General features: G+C 31.4%; 1 protein-coding gene across 1 annotated transcript; it reads left to right on the top strand.

The window, feature by feature from the left end:
• Positions 1 to 5: 5 nt before the first annotated feature.
• On the top strand, positions 6 to 14,928 carry LOC132738813 (elongation of very long chain fatty acids protein 4-like). Its single transcript, XM_060726416.1, has 7 exons — positions 6 to 162; positions 1,766 to 1,855; positions 3,306 to 3,493; positions 4,373 to 4,510; positions 5,055 to 5,169; positions 5,810 to 5,937; positions 6,574 to 14,928. Exons 2-7 carry the CDS (start codon positions 1,804 to 1,806, stop codon positions 6,832 to 6,834), a joined length of 882 nt encoding a protein of 293 aa, XP_060582399.1. The 5' UTR covers positions 6 to 162; positions 1,766 to 1,803; the 3' UTR covers positions 6,835 to 14,928.
• Positions 14,929 to 21,909: the final 6,981 nt, after the last annotated feature.

Here is a 21,909-nt window from a genome sequence, read left to right on the forward strand (position 1 = left end):
TGATTGGTCGAGAGCATGTCTATTCACGAGGAATCCCCCTGATCATGCGGCGTAACTTTCTGCACAAATTTAATTTTTAAAACCAAGGAGACTTTCGTTATAAGGACCTTTTGAAGTTTTTGCAACAGAGAGAAAACTTTGATTCATATTATTTCTGCAAAGGTAAGTGACTTTTAGCTAGTACTAATTTATTTTCAATTATTTTAATCCACGTTTGTTGTTTGTTTACATTTTGCTAAGGTGTTGACACAAATTATGTCTCGAGTAAATAATCCTAACATATATTTTACTTTATAGGCTTTTTATGAAAGATTTAGTAATTTTTTGCAAAAAATACTTCATTTTTGACATCCTTTGGTAAAATTGCAAGCACTGTTGAACATGTAGTACACCTTTTTTTGTAAAATTATTATAATATAATGACTAGATCAGTATCAATTTTAGAGCCAATTTTTTTTTAATTGAATGTTTTTAGTGAAATTAGTGTGAAATTGATATAAGTTTGTATAATCTATAAGGTAAAGAATAATCTTAAAAAGAAATCTTAAGATAAGTTTGTATTTCACATCCAGGCAAATGTCTATATCAGTTCAGTAAGAATAATTTATATGTGAGTCCCTGCTTAGTCCAACTAATTGTAACTGCCCATTTGAGATATTGAACTAATTTGTGTATCCATGGGCAATATTTCCCCCCTAGAAGCGAGATTCTGACCTAGACAAAAATATCTCAGAATCTCGTTTTGGCATGTCTGATGTCAAAATGTTTTAACTTGGTCCCTGCCCAGGTGCTGCATCTGTACAAGTTGTGAGTAAAAATTATTCAATCCTAAGATAAGTTAATAAAATATTATTGCACTGTCAATTTTGTACTAATTTCTTACACAAAACAGATTGAGTAGATCTCTTAATAAGATTGAATGAGTAATTTATTCAATTATTTTGTCTTGGACCAATTAAAACCTATTAATTATGCTTGCAATTACATTTATGATAGATAATATCTATTACCAACTATACTTTCAGGATCATTGGTTACTCTTCTATGCTAAAATATCTTTAAAGTTTAACATTTTTGGGAAAAACTTCAAATTAGTAAATGAATTGTAAACAGGGCAGACCATGAACAGACAGCACATAATGTGCCAGCTGATCTTGGTCTGTGCTGGAAGTTTTTTAGAATATCGTTAAGCCAGGTTATTGCACATATCTATGATACACTGACTATCTCATCCCCACTGGTCCAGTAAAAGCATTTTTTATGAGGACAATCATTATTGCCCTGCGTAACTCAAGCATACATCTCTCTGCCTAACATAAGCATACATTGCCTGTAATTTTTCACACTTAATTGGGAAGAGGCCTTTGCCTCTTGATTTTGGAAAAAAAATTATCGCTAAAATTGCTGATTTGTAAAGTAAAAAAGCTGGTCTAAGTTCAGATTTTTGAGAAAACTGCATGATTTTAAAGAACATTTCAAGCCTTTCATTAGAGTCAGGTATATAAGCAGGAAATCACTGATCGCCTTGCCTAACTGAGACATACAATGTCCTGCCTAACTCAAGCATATATTGCTGTGCCTAGCTGGAGCATAAAGCACCCTGCCTAACTGAAGCATAAATCGCCATGCCTAACTCAAGCATACGTCACCCTGCCTAACTAACCTTGCCTCACTCAAGCATATTTTGCGCTGCTACCATGGCTCTCCTGGTTTTTGAACTATAAATCATTATACTTACACAGTTAACCTTTTCATTTGTTTTTAGATTCCACATTTTGGAGAAATTTCAAGAAGAGGACAATCATGACCTTCAGTGACTACGTAAATGACCTTTATGCAAAAGCAATAGTTAAAGGTAACATTTTATATTCTTTATGATGCTCTATAATGGTAAGATATTCAGGGAGTAAAATTATTTAAATTATTGAAGTTTACCGCGATTGTTTTAATATCGACATAGTGTACATGTAGTTAGGTACGGTTTGTCAGTGTACGAAATGGTAAAAATTTATACGAGGCATTATTGTAAAAAAGTTGTTTCCCTTTGTTTTGTGTATGCCATATGTTGCCAAATCTTTAGACAATATTAAAAAACTACAAAACTTGTAAATTTTTGTAAAAGTTAACCGCGATTGTTTGAATATTATTGAAGTTTACAGCTATTCTTTGAATATTATTGAAATTTACTGCAATTGTTAAAATATTATCAAATTTTACTGTGATTTTTTAAATAATATTGAAGTTTACCACGATTTGCCTTTTGTTTGAATATTGCATCAAGATTATCAAATCAAACTATTCAAAGAATAGCTGAAATTATCAAAGCATTATTTTTATGCCCCCGCCTACCACGTTTCGTCATCATCAGTTCCAGTTCATTATCTTGGCAACATTGCACACATTCAACTCAAATTTGACATATGGATATAATATGAAAATGCAGTTTGAATATTGTCATTGTCGGATGATTTTTGACAGAGTTATGCCCCTTAAAAAAATTCAGTTTCCGTTCATTTTCTCCCAAACGCTTGTACACATTCAAGTCAAATTTGATATATGGATACGTGAAAGGAATGCAAAGATCAAGTTTGAATTTGGTCATGTTTCTATGACTTTTTGGCAGAGTTATGCCCCTTTAGTTTTGAAAAAAAAAAAAGAAGATATTTTCAGTTTCCATTCATTATCTCCCCAACAGTTGTACACATTCATGGATCGATGATTTTGGACAAAGTTATCCCTCTTGAACGTTTGAAATATTCAGTTTCCTCACTCTTACTTTTGTAGAAATGTATACTATGTATAAGGTTGAAATCGCCATGTGCAGGTATTTAACTTGAAAATACAAGTCAAGTTCGAATTTGGTTTTGATCCAAATACTTTTACAAGAGTTATCCTTTTTGAACTTAGAAAAACACATTTCTAGTTTGTTGATATTTTTTCATGTAAAATAAGATAATATTAATTATAAAGTCATTTCACATGATAACAAAATCTCTTTTTAGTGTGAATTCATCTTACTTACTATATTGTAATTTCAATATATTCCAAAGGTATATATACCTAAGGTAGCTTAATATAATTGCTTTACTGATAAGCTTCTTTTTGTTAAAAAATCTTTGTTTGAACCAGAAATTTAAAAAAACAGTTATTAACACTTACCACCTTAGATAATCTTGAATGTGACTGTGAAAATGTTTTTTTATGCTCCAGCAATTAACATTCATATATTTGAAGTCAGTTATGTTAACAAATCAACCAAAAGGTTTATAGTTTTCTGTAGACATATTTTCACTTTCTCATTGTAGACGATCGTACCCAGGACTGGTTACTTGTGTCATCAATATGGCCAACCCTAGCTATAACTACAACGTACCTTGCTGTGATATTGGGTGGTCAAAGGGTAATGAGGAACAGACAACCATTCCAACTAAATAATTTAATGATGTTCTATAACTTCTGCCTTGTTCTACTGAATGGTTACATCTACTTTGAGGTAAGTATTTGCAGTCCTCAGAACCATTATCAAATGTTCATAAGTAGATAATCATCATCATCATCATCATCCTAATTGTCATGATAATAATATATTCATCATAATTATCATCATAATTAATAAATTATCATCATCTTCATTATTATCATCATAATTGTCAGTATCATTATCATCATTTACTTCATCAGCATCATTATCATTATTATCATCTCATCTTTGGTACCATATAGTATTAGTATCATCATCATCGTCATCAATATCAACATTATTATCATCATCATCATCATCATTTTATGTAATCCCCTCACTTAAAGTTGAGTATACTAGTAAGGTTACTATACTTATGCGCATAAATCATATTTATTCATACCACAGCTTTCATTGTAATTGTAATTTAAGCTGTGTTAATCATACATAGCTAACAACTTGACTTTATAGCTAGGATCTTGTTAAAAAAACAAAAACAAATAAAGCAAAAGTTTTCATTTAACTTGTTGCTACATGATAACTGAGGGGCGTCCACGGCCAAGTGATTAAGGTTGTAGACTTCAAACCACTTGCCCCTCACCGCAGTGAGTTTGAATCTCGACAGGGACTTTGCATTCTTTCATGTGAGGAGGCTATCCAGCTAGCTTTTGGAATGTCCGTGGTTCTACTCAGGTGCCTGTTCGTACCTGAAATAATGCAAGGCAGGGCACCTGAGGTCTTCCTCCTACAGTAAAGCTGGAACATTCCATATGACCTATACTGTGCTGATGTGACATAAAACCAAATCAGACAAACAAACACATGATCACTGCAGTCTTTAATGTTAAGGTTATTTTTTAAAAAAAAACATAACATTAATTTTGTTATATATACAATGATTGTATATTTCAGTTTGTTATGACAACATGGTTAAACTGGGATTTCAGCAAAGTATGTATGCCTGTAGAACATGGAAAAGCGTCCGCAGATAGACTTGCCGCGGCATGTTGGTGGTTCACATTCTCTAAAAGTATTGAACTCATAGACACAGTAAGTTATTTTAGATTAAAAAAAAATTTTTGTCCTTTTTCCAAGCTGGTTGTTTGTATAAGAAAGTGGAAGGTATCTAGTACTGGAAAAATGCTTGACAGCTTGCCCGATAATGCTTTGGAAAATTCATTGTGGCTTGCTGTAGTGATCAAGAGGGTATTCTAGAAACACCCACTCGTCCAAGCATAATAATATTTATATTGTACTGTCTTCTTTCTTTAATTCATTGGGCACAGCTTAAATAAGATGATACATACTTATCATTTTCACACCGGACTTGGACCCTTTTTTGCATTGTTTACTGTCAAAAATAAAAAATTATGGTGTTAAATTAAATGAATTCATTAAAAGAAATTTCATTATACCCGCACATGCACCCTTATACTCTACCAAACCTACCCTGCTTTATGAAATATTCATTCTTTCAGCAAGGTTTCAGAACTTTAATATAATTTCATTTTGGCCTAAAGTTCTCATTTTGCCTGAAAATAATTGTCTTTAAATGGCATTACACTTTCTATCATTTTCATGATTCTATTTTTAGGTATTTTTTATGCTCCGGAAGAAGAATAATCAGATCACATTTCTACATCTTTACCATCATTTCACGATGCCATTGATTTGGTATGTGGGCGTTAAATATGTCCCAGGGGGAGAATGTAAGTATATGGATAGATCCCTGAGCTGTCTAATTTTTATTATCATGTTAGTGGATACAATCAGAATTTCACCACAACATATTTGTTAACAAAAGAGCACATGTCAATTCTATTGTTATTATAGCCAACTTCCTTTATGACAGGTAAAAAGAAATAACTTCATAAATTGATAGCATCCTTGTATATAGTTTATATAAAAGTCATGATTAACCAATGAAAAGCAAGTTTGCAAACATACATTGTTATAAGCTTATAGATACAGTAACAGGGTTAAGATTACTTCATAAATGATGTTTATTTTATCTTTTGGGCCAAAAACATTATGAGGACTTCCTCTAATAAAACCTGCTTTAATCTAATTCACCTGCAGAATTTGTAGAATGGATTTGTCCAACTCCCATTTCGGAACAGTCCGTTATCAACCTCTGGGAATATCATAGTGAAATATTTAAAAGTGGTCATTCAACAGTTAAACCTACCATCGTTAGCTTTTACTAATGGTTAATGTGGCTTTGCTCAGTATTCACACAATCCCTTTTCCTTGTCTGTTGCATCCAGTGCTTTCAGCACTTTGATTTTCATAATTGATTAATCATTTCTTTTTTTTCTGAATTTAAAATGACATAACTTACACTTTCAGCATACTATTCTGCCAGTATTAACAGTGGAATACATGTACTCATGTACACATACTACCTTCTATCTGCCATGGGACCTCATATGCAGAAATATTTATGGTGGAAACGTTACATGACTGTTATGCAACTTGTAAGTTTTATTTTAATATTTTGCTTTTAATGGAGAGGTTGTAAGGATTGGTAGCACCAATTTTGTTCTGGTATTTTGTTGTTATGTACCGGTACTGGTTAAGAATTTACCTAGGTGGGTTTTGTTAGATTATGAATCAATAATTTACTGTTGAAACTTCATGGGAGAAAACCCTACCTCTACCAATATTTTACTTGAATAAATGATGGATATTATAGAGATCTGATTCTTTTAATCTCAGTTTCATATACTTATAAAATGAGCCGTGTCACGACAAAACCAACATAGTGCGTTTGCGACCAGCATGGATCCAGACCAGGCTGCGCATCCGCGCAGTCTGATCAGGATCCATGCTGTTCGCTATCAGCTTCTCTACTTGTTATAGGGTTTGTAAGCGAACAGCATGGATCCTGATCAGACTGCGCGGATGCCCAGGCTGGTCTGGATCCATGCTGGTCGCAAACCCATTATGTTGGTTTTGTCACGGCGCGGCTCAAATATCCTTTGGATAAATGATAATCAATTTAGCATATTGGTAATGTGTTTTAATGATAAAGTTCCAATATAGTAATATGTACATTCAAATTTTGATTGTTGCAGCATAAGTGTGTATGATTTTTGTTTGGTATATTTCAGATTCAATTCTGGGCCATATTGTTTCACACATCATATGCCATCTACAGTGATTGCGGATACCCAAACTTGTATAACTGGGCTCTGATTTTCTACGACTTTACCCATATAGCCTTGTTCTCCAATTTCTACTACCAAACTTACTCCAAAAAGGCCAAAGAAGCCAGGCTGAAGAAGATGGAGCAGAATGGAACATCCCGTAAGAATGGACTGGTCCATGAGCCTTCAGAGGGTAAAATGCGACTAAGGAGCAGAAAAGATTGAATGTAACAATAAACAAGTAATGTGATAATGAAACTGCCACCCCTTCATGTGGTAATAGGTGTGACCTGATTTTATTTGTTGCATACTTGCAGAAATTTTTTATTTTTTGCTGAAAGTTTGCGAAAATTTAACCATTATAAGGCTATTTATAGATCTGAATTTCTATTTTTAGACTGGAAATGAGTTATAAATAGATCTTGGTACTTTTTATACACTTTTTAACAGAAAGTTATGAATTTAGCTGATTACTTATTATTTGAACCTAAAGTAATTGGAGTATTTTTTTGGAGATCTTTTTGCTCTTAGAACTACATGATTGAAAACACGTCATATTGCAATGTAAAACAACATAATTATTGTCACAAAAAACACCATGTTGTAATATTATATAAAACACCTTATTCGTACTTAAAACACCATATTGTGACAGAAAACATGATATTGTAACAGAGAACACTGCGTTATTACAGAATAACCAAATTTTTACCATAAACAACATAATAATACAGGAATTCTGTGATACATGTAGTTCTATTTTGGTCCCACTTGTGACTGAAAGATAATTCACGGAGGGACACCTGAGGTATTCCTCTGCTAAGTTGCCGTATGACTACTAAAGTGTAAGTGACTTTAAATACAGTCAAAATACAAGATTTATGTGGTTATCTTTACATAACAGTCTTATCAGCTGACAGTTTTAAAACTGAAATTTGTTTCTTGTGCGCATTGATCTTGAGCAAGTTAGCTCTTGACTTTTTTATTTGTTGTTGATAATTAGATTACAATCATGTAGTTTTTAATTACATGTAGTATTTTTTTCAAGTTTGAATTTTTAAAGATTTATTTTTCTCATTTGAAAGCATTGCCACTTTAAATGGAAAAAAAAGGTAGATTTACTTATTGAGGACATCTCTCTGCGGGGAATAAAATCAGATACATAATTTAATGATCACTGACTTGGATGCATGATTCTAATATTATTTTTTTCTGAGTTATTCCCCTTTGTAAAGTTTTAATGGTCAGGTTTGGCATGCTGGTTTAGCCGAGCATCCATTAAAGGTATTCGCTTAATGTTTCAGACATGTTTAAGAAACCATAACTGTTGGGTTTTTAGCTCACCTGAGCACAAGTGCACATGGTGAGCTTTTGTGATCCCTCTCTGTCCGGTGTTTAGTCGTTCATCGTCAACAATTTCTTTGACTAATGGCTAGATATTAACCAAACTGCACAGGAATGATTCTTGGTTGGTTGGTACGCTATCAAAGTCATTCAAATGAATATAGACAAATTCATAATTAGGTAACAGGGTCATAAAAACAGGTCTTAAGATGCAAATTTCAAAATCTTTCTTGTCTGAGCTTTGGTATATCGTACATGTATGTAACATCATCCGCAGAATATTTCTATTTGAACTAAAATGTGTTTCAACATTTGGTAACAAAACATTTATATGGTGTAAGGACTTGTTAATTTGCAACAAAATGCCATTATGTAACTGGGACTTGCTAGCCAAAGTTTGTTTAGTTCTGGACAATCACATGTAGGCAAGTGATCCAGAAATGACTCATTTGGAAAGTGAAGCATCATTGCAAAGGTATCTTTCCAGTTATCACCTTCAAACTTGAGTTTTCCTTCATTCTTAAATATGGTTCTGTACTAATTAAGTCTTTATTCCAATCTTTCCTCAGACAAAGTAGGTGTAACTCCTACCAAGAGTAGAAACAGGAATACTTCTTTTGTCACTGTTGAGGACTGTTACCATACTGGTTCATAGATTCTGTTGTTGTACTTGTTACTGGACCATCGAACGTTGATGACACCTGAGTCCTTTTCATAAAGTTACTTCCTTTATTGATAGTCTGTTGTAGTGTTGCTTTCTTTGCGTGTTCCACCAGTTTTCAGAGTCTATTTTTCAAAAAGGATAAATTTATTCACCAAGTTGAAGAAAAAATTTGTTTGTTAGTGTTTTAAAATTATTTTTGACCTTATTTCTTTTAACTTCATTACATGACCATAATAAATATATCTATTTAACCATAAGTGAGGTTCATCTTTTAACGGGTCAAATTTCCCCACTAAATCAACATTTGGCCTACCTTTAATCTGCACTGTCGAGGTTTCTGTTTCCATGGTTGTGGATTCTGTTTCTGTACTTGTTACTAGACTTTCTGTTACTGGACCATCTGAACGTAGATGTGGCCTATTAAAGTCTGGATTCGAAGTTCTTTTTTTATAGTTACTTCCTTTATTGATACATGTAGTTTATTGTAGTGTCGTTGTTATTCTTTTCCTTCTCCACCTGTTCTCAGAGTCTTTTTTTGCACCAGGTTTCATGTTGTAGTCCTTTTCATAAAGTTACTTCCTTTATTGATAGTCTGTTGTAGTATTGTTGTTTCCTTTTCCTTCTCCACCAGTTTTCAGAGTCTTTCCTTTTTTCACACCAAGTTTCACATGCGTAGTTTGGGTACTAAGTTTGTACTATGGAGAATTGTTTCACCATACTATATCCCAGTTTTGTCGTTTGATATTCAAACTTGAAAAATGAAGAAAGAAGAATAATAAAATAAGTTTCCAATGTTTAATGTTGTTAACAGAATGGTGTTATGAAGGGATGTGTAACAGGGGTTTTTCTTGTCTGTTTGTTTGTTGTGGGAGGGGAACCTTTTGACTATTTGTAATACTGTAGATATTCAAACTTCTTTTCTTCAGATTTATTTTCTTTTAGTTATTTTCTTAGTGTCTGTTCTTTATTAAATAATAACGCTGTAACAAAAGTTGGTTCAACTATATAAATTTATTGTCCAAGCAAAGCATATATCTATCTTTACAATCATCACAATAATACCAGAAAGATTTAATATTAGGAAATTATACTCACTTATGTCATACAAATGAGAGGACATACAAACTGAATAGCTATATAAAATTTGTAACTAGAACATTAAAATGTATTTAAAGATTTTGCTTTGGTTGTCAAGCTTGGTTTCTATGATGACAATAGCAACTTAAATTTATTGGGCAGCAATGAACCAACATGTTAAAAAACATAACTTTTTATAAATATATAATTGCATTTAAAAGAAACATAAAAGGGGTAATACTAATCCTAACACTTAAAAGGATATTTGTTGAACACAAAATGTTTAAGAATATGCTTGTAAATAACTTTTATAAACATTATATACATCAAACAACATAAAAAGAAAACAGTATATAATAAATGATTCAAAAATTTAATGTGAATACAACAAAATACATAAAAAGAAAACACATATTAATTTGTTGTTACATTAACATTACCCTTGGCATTTTTAATAATATCCGTAAATGCTGCCTCAGACAGATTAATTTGAGGAGGATGTACAGCATATGCACTTTCAGACAATTCAGCAGTTTCAATTAGTTGGTCTAAACTTAAAGGAGGATTACGCCTTAAATCAGCACGAATATGTGAAAGTAGCCCACCATGTATAGCACTTAAGGTATTTTCTGCAGAAATATTAGCCAAATTACTCTTTGTTTGTACCTCCTGAACAAAATCCCTAACTGACTGATTTACTTTTTGTTTCATTTGAAAAATTTCTGACGTTAATTAAATTGGGTCTATTCTTTTAGAAAATCTTTTAACAAGTTTTCTTTTAAGTCATCAAAATTATGCTTTGTGTCGTCACTTAAATAGGTGTACCAGTCAATTGCTACTCTTATACTTAAAAACATGCCAAAAAATTTTGCTAGTAGATCACTGCTCGTTTCTGTTACATGTCCTAAATACTCGTATCTAGTTAACCAGCTTTTAGGCTCATTAACATTAGGTTCAAACTTCCCAAAATCTATATTGAATTTGAAAGGAGGCCTACCTGTTGATGTTGGTGCTGAGAATCCTTCGGTTGACTATGACGGCTAGATTTGGTGTCCTTGTCCTGGCTAAAGTTGGCTCTGTATGGTCTCGCTCAGTGGCTGCTGGTTCACTGTTTACCGGTCCCTTTTGATCTAAGTTGGTAATAATCTGTTGGCACTCTTTTTCATCCAGTTCCTTGGTATCAACTTACTCCACCAGTTGTAACAGGGGTTTTTCTTGTCTGTTTGGTTGTTGTGGGAGGGGAACTTTTTTATTATTTGTAATACTGTGTTTATTGGAACCTTTTTCTATTTGTATAACTCAAACTTCTGTTCTTCTCTGGTTTACTTTCTTGAAGTAATTTTCTTAGTAATAACGCTGTAACAAAAGTTGGTTCAACTATATAAATTTATTTCAAGCAAAGCATATATCAAAATGGACCCTAGGTTTCTTTGGTTCCATGATGACCATAGCAACTTAATTGGATAACAATGAACGAACATGTTACAAGCAAACAAATTAAATTACCTATATAGTGTTAACAACCTTTTATCAATTTATAATTACATTGAAAAGAAACATAAAAGGGGTATTACTAATTCTTACACTTAAAGGGATATTTGTTGAACAATATGCTTGTAAATAAACTTTTATAAACATTATATACATCAAACAACATAAAAAGAAATAACAGTTCATAATAAATGATTAAAAGAATTACTGCCTATAAAACAAACTACATATTAAAAAGAAAACATATACAAAATTGTTGTTACACAGTTCCTTTGAAATCACTGGATCAACCTACTCGGGGCTTTCACTGCATTTTGGTCATGATTATTTCCCCCTAACAACAAAGTTGTATGGAGGACATACTGGAATCAGCTTTTCTGTCTGTTTGGTTTTGCTTGTCTGCCCTGAATTGGTTAAAAATCTTTATGTTTGGTATGGAGGTTGGTCATGACCAGTAAATGATCCCTTTTCATTTAGAGGTCAGTAGGTCAAAGTTAAAGGTCACTTGAATCTTTGCCACTAAAAACATGTAGAATATATAACTTAGCACTGGCTTACTTCCCGCAGATTTGGCAGGGAAGTTGTCCTTGAGCTCTAAATGGCCACTGTTGATTCTGTCAAAGTGGTATGTGGGGGTATTCACGCCATGACAGTGGCAGTTCTAGTTCATTCTCACTGGATCAACCTATTCCACCAGATGTAACAGGGGTTTACATTCTGCCAGTTGTTGTTTTGGGGAACTATTAATTTTTTGTATCTATGTATTGTCTTTCTTCTTCAATTTTCTATATGTAATTTTTTCCAGGGTCCGTCCTTTTACCAAATAATAATACTGTGTGAACTGTTATTCTTTTCCCCAAAAATATAAAACATACAATTATTAATTCTGTACAAATATACAAAGATTTAACATCAGGGACTTAACTTGCTCTTCAAAGGGTATTTGTTTAAACACAGAAAATATAGCATTATATGTTTAAAAGCAAAATAATAAAGTACATGTATTAATATATAGGTAATGTTTTATAATTCTATTTTTTGTTTACAAAATATATATACACATATTAAAAAACAACAAATGTGTTAAAAATCCTTGTTACATTGGCTTAAAGCATTGTCCCGTTATCCTGTCCCAAGATGCTGTCTTCAGGTGAGCGATTTGGGGTCACTGGCCCTCTTGTTTACAGAATTATTCCCTTCTTTATAAACTTGGAAAATTCATTTCCAATATCATGCAAGACCTGTCTTGTAAGTCATTGACAAAGACCTTTAACTCTAACACAGATTTTTGCATAATTTTTACTGATTTATTCCCCTTTGTGAATTTTTATATGTTGAATATTGTGTTACAATGATGATAACCTTGTTTACAACATCATTGTAACTTCAATATCATATTTTACATTTTCTCTCATTAATTTTCGTATCTTTATCATGTATATTATTTTTCTTTGTATATTCTTTGTTATTAAAAATGTGTCAAAATTTCAGCTTAAATCTTGTCATAATGAGAGCTGTTAATATAATTATATAAAGACCTATGCCGTAAAAAGTATATTTTGATACTAATTTACTATTAACATTTAATGGACTATTCCAAATTAAAAATGGGTAAGTTCATTATATTCAACAGGGTATATGTTAGCTATTAAAGGTTCTCAGGACAAGTCAACTAATCAAAAGCATATCATACCTGGTCTGTTCAGGCTGTATTGTCACTGCATATTAGTAATTCTGATATTGTGGCCACATACCCTTAGATTTTAATATTTTTTTGTTCTATTCATTCTTTACTAAAAATCAGTATTTTTTTTTCTTACATCAAATTTTTGATAATCTTTGGTTCTTTTTTCTTTCTGTTTTGTACTTATTTCTTATTTCAGTTTTATTTGTAAGTTTTATTTTTCATGTTGCAATTGCTGTGAGATTTTATTGTGTGATATTTTTTACCTCATTAATTTTGTAAGTTGATATACTAATGTACATGTACTTTTACCATATGCTCAAATTTCTTGAAGTGTATTCTGATTTCACCTTGCAACTGCCACACAGGATTTTGTCACACAAAAAGAGGACTGTATGTGGGGAACTTATATCAAAACAGTATTCACTATTTGAAAGTACACTTATATGTGATTTTAGATAGAGCTTTGTTTTGTTTTTTTACTCCATGTGTAGATCATATTATGTTTTGTCCACATGCATGATAAGATTTGGATTGGTTTTAGCCAATCTCTTACACATAATCTCATCACCATAATACAGATATTTGAGGGAGGGGCTTCTAGGGGCACCATTTAAACAGGGATATAGGACTATATATGTTTAAAATAACGTTTTTATTTTATAAAGTAAGGAAAATTAATGTATTTTATCTCTACCTTTTTAAGATTATCAAAAAGAAAATGTGGAAAACATAAAACTTTGTCATATGGATGTTTTATAAATCATGTGAAAATTTTAGTATTTAATTCTTGATGTGAGAATTATTAGGGTTGTACAGTGTCTTTGGGAAATCATTGAATCATTGTAAATTCTGTCATCTATTTATAAAATCTTTTGAGTGCTGTTTTGTAAATGAGAGATATAGCATGTGTGTTTGTATTTTTCTTTTTTGATTTTGATTTTACTTTTTAGGGATGTTAATGACTTTATTTTTAGACTGGGTAGATCCTCTTGTCCAATTTTAGAAGTTTGGATAACAAAAAAAAACAACACTTTTTACATATGACTGTATAATTTTGCTGAATTTTTTACATAGATTTGGTTAAAATAATGTTACGCTTAATTTTATATAGCTAAAGAAACTTCAGTGAACTGGTTTAATAGTACTGCTAGACCTGTTTACTGTCGCACTGCGTCAAAATAAACGCAGCATATAAATTAAAAGTTAAAAATAGTTAAAATAGTATATAAATAGTTTTATTACTAAGATGTTTCCAAGAAACCATTTTCAAAATTACTTCATGTATAAGAGGATGGATAAATGTTGAATATATATACATGTATATATATATTGAAATACTGGTAAATGATTTATATGTTACATTTCCGTACCATCTGTGATAGATTATGCAAGCAAAAATGTTATTTTAGATCAGTTTGTATCATATGAGCCGCGTCAAGACAAAACCAACATAGTGCGTTTGCGACCAGCATGGATCCAGACCAGCCTGCGCATCCGCGCAGTCTGATCAGGATCCATGCTGTTCGCTATCAGTTTCCCTACATGTTATAGGGTTTGTAAGCAAACAGCATGGATCCTGATCAGACTGCGCAGGCTGGTCTGGATCCATGCTGGTCGCAAACCCATTATGTTGGTTTTGTCATGACACGGCTCAAATGTTATTGTAGATCAATATGTATCATGTATATTTATTTACTATTTTCATATTCATTACACCAAAGTGTTTATTACCATTGGAATTAATTCTGGCATAATTTATAAACAGGAAAGCAATCATTTTTGTTTCTATTTTTTTGGAAATATATTAATGTTTTTTCTAATATATAACTTCATAAGGTACATTTCTCTGACCATTTACTTATATTTATATTTTAATGTGATAAGAACAAATGTGTATATGTCACGTTATTTATTTACATATTTTTGCCTTATTATTAAATTTATTTTCTTATCTCCCCTTTTGGGCTGCATTTTGTGATGATTTTATATAACATATAAATTGTACTGTACTTTTTATAATAAAAATGAGAAGTAATAAATTGTTTATATGCTCAAAGTGTGCTTTCTTGCTTTTTTATTACAAATGTTTTACAAAATATTGTTATGAACAAATCATAGTTATTGAAGATACAGAGACTCCTAGGGACTTAGGATTACTTCATGTGAGAAAGCTATCCCCACCCCCTAGCTTTTGGAACGTCGGTGGTTCTACTCAGGTGTCAGTTTATGCCTGAAATAATGCACTGAAGGGCACCTGAGGTCCTCCTCCACCAGTAAAGCTGGAAAGTCGCCCTATGACATCTTCGGTGTTTGTGCGACGTAAAACCCGGCCAAAAAAAAAAACAAAGACCCTCAGGCACAAGGTTTGGAATTTTATTACAAATTTGTTGTTAAACAGAAAAATAGCGGTATATATGGACAACAATTGTTAAATAATGGCATGTATTGACAATAACTGTAAAGCAAAACACAATAGTATGTATAAACAATAATTGTAAAACAGAAAGTAATACTATTTATTGACAATAATTGAAAAAGAAACAACAGAATATTATGATGTGTACTGATAAAAATGGTGAAACAAAAACAATGGTATGTTTTGATAGTAATTATAAAACAGGAAAAAATAAATGTTACATTAAATGTTAAGGAAAAGATTATGTTATGTATTGACAATGTTTTAATAACTGGAAATAATAGTATGAAATGCAAAAATATGTAAATAAGAGGTATTGGCAAAAATTGAAAAACAGATAGATAGTCGTATGCATTGACAAAAATTGAAAAACGGAAAATAACGGTATGTTTTGAAATAATTGTTAAACAGAAAATAAAGGCATATTTTGACTATAATTGTCAAACAAAAATAATTGAATGTATTGACAATGTTTGTCAAACACATAATAATTGTATGTACCAATAATAATGGAAAAACAATCGTTAATTCGGACAATACGAATTTTACACAAACAGAACTTGAAATAATGACGTTGTTTATGTTTTTATAAATATTTTCAAATGTTATTTGGACATAAAGGGCGACTTTTGCTGAGCGTTTTTCGGACTCTTCATGTGAGAAAGCTATCCAGCTAGCTCATGGAACGTCGGTGGTCCTACTCGAGTACCAGTAAGTGTCTCGAGTAATGTTCAGAAGGACACCTTAGATTTTCCCGGAAAGTCGCCATATGACTGGTGCGACGTTAAACCAAATAGAAATTGTTTACCTTACATTGTAGGACCAATTAAATTCTTGAGAAAATACTGTATATAAAAAAACTCATCTCTTAAGTTAGGATGGCATTATTTGAATAATATGATCAAAAACAAATTGAGGAACACAAAAGTAAAGACAATAATGTATGTTTCTGGTGTTTGAAATTGATACAAGTTTTAAAAACTTTGTTAAAAAATACATGCACATAATATTTTCATAAAAAATACAGATACTTAAAAAAAATCTACAAATGCGTAAGTCCTTTTAAGGAATAAAGTCAATCACATTTAACCAATGAAATAATATGGATTAAAAATAAACCCAAAATCAAATTATCAAGACGGTGCTATGGGGCAGGCATTCATAATTTTTATAAAAACACAAATGCTTCAAAGGTCACATCGAATAAAAGCATTTGTAGCTTAAACAGTGATGAAGTCCGGTAAAAACAACCAAATTTATATAATATACCAGTACATACGACCAAGTTTATATATACAACCAAGTCTATAAAATATACCGGTAAATACAACCAAGTTTATATAATATACCGGTAAAAACAACCAAGTTTATATAATATACTAGTACATACAACCAAGTTTATATATTATACATGTAAATACAACTAAGTCTATAAAATATACCAGTATATACAACCAAGCTTATATAATATACCGGTAAACACAACCAAGTTTATATGATATACCGGAAATTACAACCAAGTTTATATAATATACCTGTTAATACAACCAAGTTTATTTATTACATGCTTTTCGGTGGTTTATAGAAATATATCAGTGATATAAAACTGGTAATTTCACTGTTTGAAACAGTGAAATTACCACTTTGATAATTTCACTGTTTTGAATTTAAGCCCCTTACGTTGTTTCAGTGAAATACAAGCGTGCACAGTACTGGGTACCAACTTAATGACGTGATGTCGTAAATGACGTCACGTTGTATTATTATTTGGTGCGCTTTTCATTCAGTATTGGATTTAATGTCTTTTTAAAACGTTTATTTGCATATAATAAAAAGAAAATTTGTTTAGTTTAGTGTAAGATCGAAATATATTTCACCTTGTGAACACCAAAAGTTCATATTTCACTCGTGGCTGCGCCACTCGTGAAATATACCTTTTGGTGCCCACTCGGTGAAATATATTCCGATCTTACACTGAACTAAACAAATATCCTCTATATAATATACCGTTATATACAACCAAGTTTAATTAATCCATTGACAGAGACTGTGTTTTACGGTTCTTTGGTTTTCCAACTAAATATTTGTCATCTTTTAATATTTCACTTGTGATGAATCACACACATAGTATTGTTTGGCAATATTGACCTGAGACATTTGAATATTCAATGACCTTTTGGCGGTAATCATCAGATTCCGAAATAAATTATACAGACTTAAATGTATTGTTATGCGGTATTTTTTTTTCATTTGATTCTTTCGAAATACTTTTCGTAAAATTATTATATCTTCATATTTATGTTATGAAACGATTTTTAAATTCTTGAAATTCAGAAATAAGTAAATTTTCAATTAGCCAGACCCCTGACATGTTCATTGCAATTTACGGGTCTGACACATTTATGTTTATTTACGTCACATGTATGACAACATGATTATTATCATTAATTTTATCTTAGGCATGTATTTGTAGTTTTCTAATCTGATTTTCCGTTTGACTTAAAGAAAGAAATTAACATACCGCTGGTTTTTGGCATCTAGCGTGTTAATCAGGCTAAATCGAACCATTTTGATTGGTCGAATCGATAATTTCATAATTGGTAGAATGCATTTTCATTGGTTAATAATTTCTTGTTTAAGGGTCTTTTTTTCATTGGTTCACTATCTATTATTATTCTTATTTAATAAAGAAAGAGACAGGACTTTTAAGATAGAACTATTTAATGTGCATATATTGTTGTTTTCAACCGGTTGGAATTGTTGGTGTAAATATGAATATAAAAAAGTAAACTATATTAAAAACAGAAAAAACGGGTTTATTGAGTTTGTTCTTAATTATCGTCGAAAAGATAAAACATGTTTTACAATTTAACGGAATACTATCTGAGAAGATACGGCAAACACTTATTTGTTAAAGAATATCATGGAGACGGAAACCTACACCCCCCCCCCCCCAACCAACCACCCTTTTCTATACTGACGAACCCCGCACCACAGTATGATACAACGGTATATGCATAACTTTAAGTATCAGCATATCATTTGACTTACTAGCCATGGTGACAATTTGTAGCACTTACAAAGTCAAATTGAAGTTTGTAGGTCCGATTCGTATGATTTGTTTTTCCTTTTTCTTTAATTTTTTTTCAATTATATTTTGCAAAACTTGACCACTGTGTTATACATGCGAATCACTCTTTGTACGAGTTTACATATTGAAATCAATTAAAACAATTATGTATTTTTCAAAATCATGAAATTAAAGGAAAGATAAACGCTATAAATTCAACACATCATTTATCAACTCATGTAGCCTATAATCAGTTTATAAATAAACAAAAAAAGGTTTCCCGAATATTCGAACTTGCAATTTTGAGAATAGAATTTCGTCGTTCCTATCACTAGGCCGGCGGGCCGTCTTTAAAATAAAGGGTATCGTGGACAACCCTGTCATTAAATTCATGTGCGTATATCGTAATAAATTATGGAAACAAACGACAAAACCTCTCGAAAATTAATGAATTTCAGGTCAATATTAATAAATAGTTTTATGTTATTACTCACATTTCCTGCAGAAACAAATCAGTTGCTTTAAATCTTTCTTGAAATCTTTCGATGCCAATGAGTAGAGTAAGAAACTAAAAGCATTATTTAAGTAGAGAAAAAATTGCGTAGCATACATAAAGATGTGCCAACTTCTACTGTTAAGCTCTAGGTCAATTTGGTCATATACATATAGTGATCGTACCATAAAAGAGAGTACACAAACACAGTGGAAGATTCCTGTAACTATACTTAAACGCGTGAATTTTGTTAAAAGTCTTCTGCTACTGCTAACAACAGGTGCTTTCCTTTTACAAAGAAATACGATAGTAATAACATTGCATATTGTTATAAACAAAAATGGAAATACACAAAGGACATACACTTCTGAAAGATATCCAATTGTATTTGTTGCGTTAGAGGAGAAGTCGATACATAGTAAAGTTGCATCATACAGGTTTATTCCAGCAAGAATAATGAAAAGTGAAATAAAGGCAAATTTCGCTCTTCTGCCAGCCCCTTTTGTATTGAATTTTAATGGAAAACAAATACTCAACGTTCTTTCAGCACAAATACAAACAATGATCCAGGCTGAGAGCTGAGGTGTAAAATTGAAGAGTGTATTTTCTAATAAGCAATTAACGGACAATGTGATGGGTAAAGATTCGAAGTTACTCCATGGATTTTCGAGCACATTTTGAGTTAATTTATATAGCATACAAAAACTGTCAGATGCTGATAAAAATATAAAGTACATCGAACATGCTAGCTTTCTTGTATTTTGTCCTTTGATCCAAACAGTTAGAGAGATTAAATTTCCTAAAAGTCCTACAGCAAATACACATATTTCAATACAGAACCTCACCTTCTTTATGTTTTCAAAAAATAAATCTCTATCATCCGGGTCTGCTAGATATAAATCATCATCATCTCCCATGTTTGAAATGTTCATTTTATAAATTTTAGTACAACACTATTAATAAAATGAATATATATTCCGATGTTTAAATAATTTCTCTATATAAGGTCTGAATAGCAGATTATTCGTCAGACCTTTATATTAGATCAAAAACGTATTCATTTACTGGAGTCAAAAATGCCATTAAATAGTGAGATATTTCATCTGAAAACTATACAATTTTTAACATTGTAATCTTTGCATATTTTTGCAAAATTTCAAATAAAAAAAATCAGTATACTGTTTTTCATATGTAGGAAGTATTATCAGATAGTATTTTAAAAAATAATAAACTAATTGGGAAATTGATTGAAAATTTTGTTTTGCAAATGAATGTAGGTCTATATAAAGTCTATGAAGTAACTTAAAGTATAAATACATATCATGCTATTTATTCGTCTAGATTGGTCTGTTTAATATGAAAAAGGTAAACTAATAAATTTAAATGATTTGGAATGAAAATTATTTGTCATAACAATTTTTTTCTTTAACAATATAACTCGTTGTCTCTCTTATCAAATCAATATGATTACTATAAAAAGCTGGTATTTTTTCAGCTCGTAAAAACAACTTTGCTCTTTTGTTTACGTTGTCTACAAGTTTAAATTTGGAACAAAATTTTGTGAGCTTATACCAATCTTGTTAATATGGTAACTGAAGATATAGAATAACATCCTTCTTTTTGAAAAGTGAGACTTCAAACTTGATGTTACTTGTTTCTTTTGTCAAACTACACACGTCTTGTTTTTAGTTTCATTTGCCAGACTATACACGTCTTGTTTTCAGTTTCTTTTTCCAGATAACACACGTCTTGTTTTCAGTTTCTTTTGTTAGACTACACACTTCTTGTTTTTAGAATACATACGTCTTGTTTTTAGTTTTTTGTTAGACGACACACGTCTTGTTTTTGTTTCTTTTGCCAGACTGCATACGTCGTATTGTCAGTTTTTTTGTCAGACTTCATTCGTTTTGTTTTCAGTTTCTTTTACCAGACTACACACATCTTGTTTTTAGTATCTTTTTTCAGACTACACACGTCTTGTTTTCAGTTTCTTTTGCCAGACTGCGCACGTCGTATTGTCAGGTTTTGTTTTGGTCAGACGTCCTTCGTTTTGTTTTCAGTTTCTTTTGCCAGACTGCACATGTCTTTTTTCAGTTTCTTTCGTCAGACTGCTCACGTCTTGTTTTCGGTTTTTGTTTTCAGTTTCTTTTGTCAGACTACTCAAGTGCTGGTGTCAGTTTTTTCTTTTGTCAGATTACACAGGTCTTGCTTTCAGTTTCTTTTGTCAGACTACATTCTTCTTGTTTGCAGTTTCGTTTGCTAGACTGCACACGTTTTGTTTTCAGTTTCTTTTGTAAGAATACACACGTCTTATTTTTAGTTTCTTTTGCCAGACTGCACAGGTCTTGTGTTTAGTTTCCTTTGCCAGACAGTACATGTCTTTTCAATATCTTTTGTCAGACTATGCACGCATTGTTTTCAGTTTCTTTTAGCTGACCACTGACGACTTGTTTTCTGTTTCTTTTGCCAGACTGTACACGTCTTGGTTTTATTTTCTTTTTATTTTTGGGCTGTACAATATTTGTTTAAATTTTGTTTTGCCGGACTACACGCTTCTTATTTATAAATTGTTTGGTCTGAATGCATTAATCCTTGTTTAACTGATTAAAGTTATAAAATTATTTATTGCTAACACAAATTTTAACCAGCTTAATTTTCAGTGTTTTTATTAATATGCATTTCAGACAGTGGTTCTTGATTAATGTTATGAAACAGTAGATATAAAACAAGTAATATATATAAAAAAAAACATCTGCTTTTACTATGGGTACATAAATGTTCTTCAAGTTAGTATAACTAGTAAATGTTTTCACAGGTTTCACAACGTTGATAAAATATATTTTCCAAATTGGTAATTCACTACATCAACTCGTTGTTAGTATGTTGTATGATTTTTCCAAAATTTGAAATTGAATCTGGTCTGACAAAACGTTAATTTGGAATCACAATAACCAGTTCAAATTCTTTTACATTAATTTACTTTTAATTTATCTTCTTTTTTTTTTTGGTACTGACAAATATTATAACAAATCCTCAATAAAAGACAAAATATTTTTAT

Source organism: Ruditapes philippinarum, unplaced genomic scaffold (assembly GCF_026571515.1).
Source record: "Ruditapes philippinarum isolate M1 unplaced genomic scaffold, ASM2657151v2 ctg7698_1_1_1_1, whole genome shotgun sequence".
Taxonomy (NCBI): domain Eukaryota; kingdom Metazoa; phylum Mollusca; class Bivalvia; order Venerida; family Veneridae; genus Ruditapes; species Ruditapes philippinarum.